The sequence below is a fragment of the Haplochromis burtoni genome, unplaced genomic scaffold, assembly GCF_018398535.1.
Source record: "Haplochromis burtoni strain Fernald_Lab_line unplaced genomic scaffold, NCSU_Asbu1 Contig_839, whole genome shotgun sequence".
Taxonomy (NCBI): Eukaryota; Metazoa; Chordata; class Actinopteri; order Cichliformes; family Cichlidae; genus Haplochromis; species Haplochromis burtoni.
The window spans coordinates 6160-16833 of NW_024583200.1; the positions used below are offsets into that span (position 1 = coordinate 6160).

Below are 10674 nucleotides of genomic sequence, written 5' to 3' on the forward strand. Positions count from 1 at the left end.
GCTGGCACACCTGTTCCTCACCTGCAGATCTTTGCCCAGCTGAGGATAGCTGCAGACCACAGGGAGAAGGCTGGTCCACCGACGGCCTGCTCAGATGTTAGCTATTGGCTTACACTGAACCCAAATGAAACCTCACAGCGCTGTTTCACACTGTGAAGACGGCATCAGCCAGACATTCAGCACGCATTAGGCGCTGAAAGCTTCACTACAGCAAGCCTGCACGCTGTACCCCCGTGGGTCACGCCCACCGCCAAATGTCACGGCGTGTGACCGAGACACGCCGACCAGTGTGACAAAACCGCAGCGAGAACACACGACTCTTTAAAAGGTGATGACCAGACAACAAGGCCTCACAGAAACAGATATACAATCTACACACACACACACATACACACACACACAAAATGTGTTGTGAAGTTCATGGCATCATTGTAAAAGCAGATCACTTTCTGCTTGTGCACACACAGCATTCCTTCAAGGGATATATCTGTCTGCCACACACACACACACACGCACACGCACATACAGACACACACATACAGACACACACACACACACAACACACACATACAGACACACACACATACAGACACACACACACACAACACACACACACACACACACAGCACACACACACACACAGACACACACACACACACACACACACACATACAGACACACACACACACACAGACACAGACACACACACACACACACACAGACACACACAGACACACACACACAGACAACACACACACACACACAGACACACAGACACAGCACACACACACACACACACACACACACACACACACACACACACACACACACACACACACACACACACACACAGACACACACACACACAACACAGACATACAGACACACGCACAGAGTTGTGAATTGTGCGTGACATCATTATAAACACAGATCACTTCCAGGCTCAGTTTTCTTCCACTGAGTGAGTTACTGTTCCAGCACACACCCTGTCATGTTTCCATCCACCCAGAGGACGTTACATCCACTCACATCCATCCGTTGCACCCAGAAAAGTGTAACTACATCTGCTGCCTCATTAACTCCTGCCCCACCCTAAACCTGAGCTCGGCTGCAGTCAGCTCACAGTTAATGTCCTGAAATGGATGAAAACCTCAGTGTGGTTCAGTGCGGACAGGTGATGACAGGTCTGCAGGCCGCGTGCTGTCTGCAGCTTGTTTTGTGGTTTGGGTGAAGTTTAACAAGCTTTGCCTCCTTCCAGGATTTACTTTGGACCCGACTCTATCACCTGTCTCTCCAACTCAGTGTCACATCACAATGTGTTGTTGCTGGACAACAGAGCAAAATGAGTCAATTTTACAATTAAGGCTCTAACACTGGGCCACTCCCCTTCTGTTGGCCAGAGTCATGTGACTCTCTGGCTTTCTTTTGCAGCCACAAAAATGAGCAAAGTCAATGTGAGGTGATGGAGCGAGGTGCATGCAGGTCCTCCACACTTGAGTTCCTTCATTTTGTTTACAGCACTTTTATTCTTACTTTTTCAGTCTCTGATAGTGCTGAAACCTGCAGCAGTGAGTCAGTCCCCACAGCCGTTTACAGCCTGTGTTTGTGCTGTTGGAGCCTTTTGGAGCGTTTTTAATGACATCACATGACCAATAATGTGACTGCTGTGAGGTCACTATGCTGACAGGCAGAATCAGCTTCACTGAGTGAAACTGGGATGTTATTTGAGTGTTACTAACAGCATGGGGCGTGAGAGGCTACATGGATGACCAGCTGTTCATTGTAAAAGTACCATGTTTTTACCATGGACCCATTTAGCTACGCTAACCCTGGGCTGCTGATTGATGTTAATCCCAACATAAGTGGACTCTCATGCATGTTGACATTGCTGCAAACACACTGAACATGTAGAGATAATTAAGCCTGCCCAGTCCAGGAATTAACTCATGGAACAGTTAGACATTACAAACCAGCAGCGTATAATCATCATAACGAAGACTTTGTTTATTCGACTGCTGAACTATATCACAGTATTTGTCCCCCATTTGTCCTTCAGCTCTTAAACTAATGATTTTGGAAAAACCCAAATATGATGCAAGGACCCAGGAATGCATTATGTCAGTGTAAGGCCTCACAATGATATAAATACAGACACATGTGTGTGTGTGTGTGTGTGTGTGTTTAACACCCTGCAGCAGCATCGCATCACGCCCCGAGAGGGCTGAAATGTCAAACATGTGTTAACACCCAACTGTCTCTCACACACACACAGACACACGCATACACAGACACACACACACACGTGCACAGATACACACACAGATACACACACACTGATGTTTTGTCAGCATCGTAAAGGATTTACAGAAATCAAATCAGATGATGTGTGTGTGTGTGTGGGGGGGGGTTATTACATAAAGGGTGTGACGGACGGCTCGTGTGTGTCCTGTGCAGAGGTGTGGGGGGAGAGACAGTGTTTGTCTGAAGCACCGTGAGCTCCGATCAAAGGTTTGTTCCATTTGCTTCAGTTCTTCTCAGCTTTAAACTTTCAGTAAAAATGCTTCAAAATTTTTATATTTTACATTTTTAAGGTTTGAATTTGTAACCTTCAGTCCAGGAAAGAGTTTGTCTTTAGTTTTTAGTCCTGTTTAACTTCTGTTTGTGGTAAGGGAGGAAATACAGTTTTAAAAGTTTCAGCGTCTCGATAGATTAAAACTTGTTTGCTGCTCGGAAAGAGGAAAAAAGGAGCAACTTCACAGTGCTGAAAGTTTCTAGAGCCAAAACTTATTGACATTTCTGATTTTTGTCTATAATCTAATGTAATTGATGATGCAATGGTTGTTTTATTTTATATAAACTGCAGCTTGCTGTTTCTACAACACAACAAATTAACAAATTTCCCACACGCGGGACTAGTAAAGGTTATCTTATCTTATCTAACAATAACAACAAATGTGGTTGTTTGCTTTACCAGATTTTAACATAATGTGATTTTAAAAAATAGTTTGTCTGGTTTTGACGTCTTTTTATTTATCTAAAAAATTTGAAACTACTCCATTAGAGCAGCCAAAGAGGATACACGATGTTAGCTTACTCAAGGCTGCAGATCCTCTGCTTTATCCTGACTAATGTGCATATTTAGAGGCCCTTGTTCAGGTGTACACCACCTCTTGCCCTATGACAGCTGGGACAGGCTGGATGGATGTTATAATGCTACAGGCTTCATTAGCAGATGGATGACATCACAGCTGTTATGCCCACCTTACATACACACTGTGGGTGAAGCTCAGATTCAATTCAATTCAATTTTATTTACACAGCACCAAATCACAACAGTCACCTCAAGGTGCTTTATATTGTAATGTAGACCCTACAATAATACACACAGAGAAAAACCCAACAATCATATGATCCCCTATGAGCAGCACTTTGGCGACAGTGGGAAGGAAAAACTCCCTTTGAACAGGAAGAAACCTCCAGCAGAACCAGGCTCAGGGAGGGGCGGGGCCATCTGCTGTGATTGGTTGGGGTGAGAGAAGGAAGACAGGATAAAGACATGCTGTGGAAGAGAGACAGAGGTTAATAACAGATATGATTCAATGCAGAGAGGTCTGTTAACACATAGTGAGTGAAGAAGAAACACCCAGTGCATCATGGGAATCCCCCAGCAGCCTACACCTATTGCAGCATAACTAAGGGAGGATTCAGGGTCACCTGGTCCAGCCCTAACTATATGCTTTAGCAAAAAGGAAAGTTTGAAGCCTGATCTTAAAAGTAGAGATAGTGTCTGTCTCCTGAATCCAAACTGGAAGCTGGTTCCACAGAAGAGGGGCCTGAAAACTGAAGGCTCTACCTCCCATTCTACTTTTAAATACTCTAGGAACAACAAGTAGGCCTGCAGAGCGAGAGCGAAGTGCTCTAATAGGGTGATATGGTGCTACAAGGCCATTAAGATAAGATGGGGCCTGATTATTTAAGACCTTGTATGTGAGGAGCAGATTGAAACATGGTGAGATTAAAAGCTCCACCCTGACCGAGGAGAAGCAGGAGCTCATGCTCCATCCTGTGGGTTTGAAGGACTCACACTGCAGCAGGATAATGAACCCAAACACACCAAAGAAGACCGCAGAGTGCTGACATCATGGACCGAGTGGAAGAAGGGGTTAAAGGTCAACTATGTGCAGCGATGTGTTTCTGTGGAGGTCAGAGGTCAGGCTGTTGACAGCGTGTGTGCTCCTGTCGTGCTGTTACAGATGAACCTGGCTCTGGTCCATGACAGAGAGCTCATTAAGACGTTCTGGGAGAGGAGGATCGAGACTCAGACTCAGCAAGCTGACAGCGAGGAGCAGAGGATGAGCCAGAGCGCACTCAAAAAGTGAGTGACGTCCTTCGGCCCAGCGGTCAACGCATAACATGTTTCTATAAAACTTCATGATGTGAGGCTCTGGTTAGCATTTAGTCAAAAACTGTGTCTAACCCAAGTTTAGTCATCTTCTTCTTAGTTCCGTTTACTTTTAGTTTTGTAGTGTTGCATTTGAAGGTCACACCTGTCTCCATCTTTGCGTACAGCTTCTTTTATGTCATGAGGCTGGCAGAAAGGTTAAACATATCCAGACTTTCTTTGTGTTAGCTGGCTAAACGCAGTCAGCGATAATGGATATCACTCAGTGATGGTTGTCAGCGTTCCCTCTAAAGTACATGTGAGCTGCTAAACCGAGAGACAAACTGTGTCCAGGCTGTCCTGGGTCTGCCCGGCTCTCCTACTCATCAGTCAGTTATTTAATCAAGACGACAAAGGAGGCAAAGTGAGCTGAGACAGAGAGACAACTGCAGGTCCGATTGTGTTCAGATCTGAGCGGCTGATGGAAATAACTCCAGACTATGGTGATGTTTATGCACTGACTGCACAGTCAGGTCACAGTATGATGGACAGGCTTTCATCAGCTTGAGTTTGAGCTGATGGGTGAAACGTTGTGAGGGACCAGCGAGCGCTCGCTGCACGTGTTTTACTGCAGAGAAAAGTGAGACGCTTCAGCTGCTTGTTCCACCTGAGCACACGGACTGGCGTCCTCACGGGTTTCAGTTACTGTTATTCTGGTGGAAAGGTTTTTGGACTCTTCTGTTTTACAGGATGTGGCGTCCTTCATTTGTAATGTTACTGATCTTCAGTCTAAACGGTTTCGTTTTCATGGTTCGTTCCACTCTCAGCTTTAATTTCTTGCATTTTATTTGTCTCTGTGTGATTCGCTGATTATTCTGTGGTCTGGTTACCTGTCAGCACTCAGTCTGTCCTTTGTTCTCTGGGTGTAACTGGGTTTTATGGGACAGCTGGAGCTCCCTGCCCACTGAATGCTCTGCTGTCCTCAGACACACCCTGATAAACGTGCTGTTTGTAATTCACACACTGCGTCTCTCGTGGAGGCTTAAATTACAAACGCTTTCTTTCATCTGTCGAGGTCTTTGAGCCAGACGTCCGTTACCAAACTGAGCATGAATGCGGTTTCATTCGGTGAAGCCATGTGACCTTGTGGCAAATAGACGCATCTAAAAACAGATCCTCTCATTACAAACGGCCTCGTCTCTCAGCGAGCTGCAGGACATACCAACACAAACACACGAGCCTCTAACACCGTCTGGCTGCTAAAGGTGTCAGAGACGATGAGCACTAATGAGCGGAAACATGACCTCGCCTCACCGGGCTCTGAAGGAAGCAAAGGAAACAGGACGATGGCGGGCTGGAGTCTTCAAACCAACCGAGAGAGAGACAAGTTGTCTCCAGGCTGTCCTGGGTCTGCCCGGGTGTCCTTCTGATCAGTCCGTTGTTTAATCAAGACAACAAAGTGAGCTGAGACGGTGAGGGGCCGGAAAGCAAAATCCTCCATCGAACAAGAATCAGCACGGCTAACATCATGCACAGCTCACACACAGGTGTGACACAAACTGGGAGCAGGTTCAAAACAGGAAGCGACTAACACAACACACCTGGTGGAAGGAGGTAAGAGTGAGCACGGTGACTCAGACTCAGCGAGCAGGTAAGAACAGGTCAGTGCTGCCACTGATGGAGGAGCCTCCTGCCCCGGTCCTGCTGCTCTTTTGATTTATCTTATATCCTCTTATTAAACTTGACCTCCTAAAGTTACATCAGCTATTAGCCCTATCCGCCTTAACCCCTCTCACTCATCTTCCTCCCCCCTTAACCTCAGTTCATCTCACGTAATCCCTCTGCTATCCATTACCCTGTACCCTAATCCCCCACCTATCACTACCATGTATCTCCTAATCCTTCGGCTATCTATTACCATGCACCCCCCGACTCCACAGCTATCTGGCTCCCCGCTGCCTCTAACCCCGACTCTAGTCCCCGCTAATTGTGTACGTTATGTGTGATCCGAGCAGGGGCTGGAAAAATGTGCTGCGAAGCACCGAGGTGATAATCTCGGAGCGATGAGTGACGGAGGCCGGCCGCGAGCACAGACACAGCAGCTGAATTTAGAAGATATTCTGATATTAATAATCATCTAACGGATGCTTCGGTCTGTGCGTCTGCGTCGCTGAAGCCAAAACTAATTTTGTTTCATGAAAGGACATCGACGTGAAGCTCAGCACGCTCAGTTTCTGCTTTTCTCAATGAGCTGCAGCGAGTCCATCAGTGAGGATCTGTGGGGGCTTTTCTCTGCTGACGTGTCCACAGTGTGAGGCCAGAGTGTCCTGATATTAGTGTTAGCTCCACAGCTCCATGGAGCATAAAAATACATATGAGTGCATAATTACAAGAGCTAAACTTATCTATAATTAAATCAAGTTATATTGTTCCTCCACACTCGTTTAATAGATTCATTTATTTTCAAAACATCTGCATTTAAAAAAACGTTCATTCATGAAAACTGAAAGAAAACTTGGATCAGATTAAACACAGTGATGAGCCATGAACCCGTGACATCATCTCACCTCCTCCACGGCTTCAGGAGCTCAGGTATAAGGCGGCACCTCTTTAGACGGTGCTCCTCCACCCCTCGCCTGCAGCTCAAACACCAAACAAGTAAAACTAAATTTAAAGTTCAGGTAGAAGCTGAGGAGTCGAAGCGTTAGCAGGAGGAGAGGTTGTAACAGTAAAACACACAGAGGTCATCGCAGGCGTGGACGTGCTGGACTAACACAGGAGAGCAGAGCGAGACACGCCCCGTTCATGGAAGGGTATTTCAGTGCCGAAGAACTTTTATCCAAACCTTCACACTCACGCTCTGATGGAGGCACCTGAGGGTGGAGTGTTTGCCCAAGGACACTTCAACATGCAGCTGGAGGATCCAGGGACTGAACCACAAACCCTGTGGTTAGTAGACCCACTGCAGTGGGAGCAGAAGCTGCAGAAATGGGAGGAGTTACAGACGCTGTGGTAGTGTTTAGGTCTAAGTCTAAGCAGAGGGTGTAGCAGTAGTAGAGGAGCCTGAATGGCCACAGTCATAGCAGCAGATGTTGTAGAAGAAGCAGCTCATCAACAGCACAGGAAGTGGCTGCAGTCATATTAATTATATTTAGCAGAGGAGGAGAAAAATGCTGAACGTGACTCTCTGGCTTCTCTAAATCATTTTGTTTTGTTCCTGATCAGCTGACAGGTTAGCTTCATCCTGCAGGTCCTCGCTGCAGATCCCAGACCTTAGCCTGGCTGATTATAATTTAGCTGCACCTCTGGACCGCCTCGTGCACCGCTGCGTCACACTGGTGATTCAGGACCCACAACTTTGAGGTTCGTGGTGATCTCAGAGTGAAGCACATGCAAACAGCCGGTACAGAACAAGAGGTGCACCAGGAGACGACCTGAAGAGGACATCTGCCAATCATAGTGAGACACTCAGTGATGTCACTGTGGTGCAGTACTGAGCCTGGAGCAATGACCCCACATGTTTTGGTGAAAATGTGTGAAACTGGTTCTGGATGAGTCGTTGGCACTTCTGTGGATAAGAGACATCATAGTGGCGGTGCTCAGCACGCTGAAAGGAGAAATGCTAACCTAAACCAGTGAGCCGGGCTGGACTTGAATCACTCTGATGCTGCTTCAGCAACACCTTTGTGTCAGATGAAGGTCTTAAAGCGTTGGTCCTGGTGCAGAGGAGCGAGATGCCTACCTGTCCGTCTGTCTGCCTCGGCTGACATCAGGAAGATTATCAGGACAAATGGAATAATCCGAAAAACTTGACAGGAAGGCGACAAAGAGCTGGTGAGGACAGCTGATGGCGAGGGTTGGGTTACACTCAAACATGTGACGCCTCACAGACGAACGTCTGTTATTTCTTTGCCTTTGTGTCCTGGAGTCGCTTCCTGTCTGCCGCACGTTTGTGCACCTGTGGTTGTGAAGCCTTTCAGTGACATAACGTACACCCTGACCCCTCAAACAGCCTCTGTCCTCAGGTGTGTCCCAAAGGAAGGACCAGAAAAAAGTTTGGACTGGCAGGCTGGCAACTTGTGATGATTTGACCTCTCCACCATCTTTAAGGAGAAACGCCTTCTTCCTACAGACAGCAGCCAATAACATCCCATCAGTGACATCAGCAGCCAATAACATCCGGTCAGAGAGTTGACTCGGACGCGGTGCAGCTCAGTTTCTTTGGCACAGAGCAGTGTTCCAGTAGTTTCTGTCAATAAAGATGAAAACTGCAGCACAGAGAATGAAAACAGATGCGGAAGCAACAAAACCTGAGCAGAAATACTGTTTGAACTTATTTAGATGAAACCTTCAGAGGTCATTCCGGTGAAATCGTATCTGTGAACACTGTGAGGGAAGTCAAGTACTGAGACTGAAGGTGAAGGATTTGTCTGTGACGTGCAGCCAAACAGAAGAAGAAGAAAGCAGCACGAGGTGTTCTTTCTTCATCGAGCCTCACAGAGACAGGCGAGCACGCTCGTGGGTGTTGGTGAAATAAAAGCGCTGATGCGACAGCGATAACGCCGCAGCTGTCACCAGGACACCAGATCTGCTGCAGACTCAGAGCTCATGAAGCTCTGAAGCTCTGACCTCAGCACTGCTGCACGCCACCGACCACCGAGGCTCCAGGCATCGCTGTTACGATCAGATCCTCTTAAAATACTGTTAATGAATATGATGACGTTCACCCTGACACGGTAGCTTTAAGGCCGGAACCATAAGAACGAAAACAGAAAGCTGAAGCAGGTGGGTTATAAAAGGTCACAAACCTGCGTGACCTTTGTAGGTCTGCAGAACCACTGCTGAGCACGTGCAGTGTGTGTAACAGCAAGATGGGGGTGGAGTTTGACTACATGGTGTCATGTGATGCGCTGACATGATGTAATGTAACCGTCTTTCCTGTGTGTTTCAGGCTGAGGGGGGAGTGGCTGGTCCGTCTGGAGAACCGAACCAAACACCTGAAGAACCTCAATGACAACTACATGAGGAAGATGAAGATGGAGCCGTCAGCTGACCAGACCTGAGCCCCCGATAACTCGCCGTAGAGCTGCTGAGCCAACAACCGCGTCTCCTCCTGCTGCTGTGTGAGAGAAATAAAGAGCTGGAAAATAGACACGTCTGTGATTCATTCAGAGTCAGAGTTTGAACGTTCTGTTTTATTTCCTGCATCTCAAACACATCAGTGCATCAGAGCCAGCAGTGTCAGGCTGTGCTGATTCTGCAGCAGGTGTTAAAGATCACTGAGACTCACTCTGAAGCCTCTGACCGCCAACATGGCGCCATCTGCTGGACAAACAGGAACAAACCTCGAGGAGGGGCTGAACGTTCAGTCCAGTAAAGGTGGGAACATGAAGGAGTTTCCGACGCCGGCCACATGCAGCGTGTGAACCAATAAATAATCTATAAGTGACCATTAGTGACAAAACCATCAGTCCCCTTCAACACCAGCAAACAGCAGAGCTGGGTCAGTGTTTGGAACGTAACTGAAATAAAAACAACTATTAAATATTTTAAATTCACTCTTCAGTCATTTCAAGTTTTCTCACAGCAGCTTCACAAATACAAACTTTTTAAGTTTTCAGTTGTTTTTCTACAGAAGCATAAAAAAGTTAATTTTATGAATTATTCTCCGCAGAATTTAAGACTTTGGCCACCAGGGGGCGTTGTTTCAGTTTAACATATGTTTAGGAAGTCATGACTTTTTCCCCACCAGTGTTTTTTTTCTTTATTTTGCAAACTTTAGACTTATTTATAAACACATATTTAAAAATAATGACAATAATAATTTCTGCTTTTTTCTCTTTCCAGCAGTGCAGCATGTCATTTTGTTTTTATTTATTTATTTAATTTTATAATTTATTTATTTATTTATTTATTTTTGCTCACGGTGCATCGTGTAAAACCGGTTAAAACCAATAAATAAATGTTTTAAAAAATAAAAAAATAACTCCCCAGACTGAGCTCCAACAGGGAGATCAGTTTGAGAACAGAAAAAACCCCTCTGCACATGAAAAAACTCTTAATACACCAAAGAAACACATGACAAGCAACAGGGGGGGTAAAGGGTGAGAGACAGCCGACTTAGACAGCACATCCGGGCCTGCGTGCGCTGGTCTCCTTGATCCACCGTCAGCATCGGAAGGGAACAAGCATCGAAGGCGTTTGGAAAGGGAGGGGGGATGAGTGTATGCATATCAGTGTATATGTGCGTGTCCAGAGTTCAGCTGAGACAGTGTCCTTCGCCCTGCCAGGCT

At 46.4% G+C, this 10674-nt stretch overlaps 1 protein-coding gene across 1 annotated transcript; it reads left to right on the top strand.

The window, feature by feature from the left end:
* Positions 1–2409: 2409 nt before the first annotated feature.
* Positions 2410–9533, top strand: fam240a (family with sequence similarity 240 member A). The gene is made up of 3 exons (XM_014330503.2): positions 2410–2508; positions 4254–4375; positions 9333–9533. Exons 2-3 carry the CDS (start codon positions 4254–4256, stop codon positions 9442–9444), a joined length of 234 nt encoding a protein of 77 aa, XP_014185989.1. The 5' UTR covers positions 2410–2508; the 3' UTR covers positions 9445–9533.
* The last annotated feature ends 1141 nt before the right edge of the window (positions 9534–10674 follow it).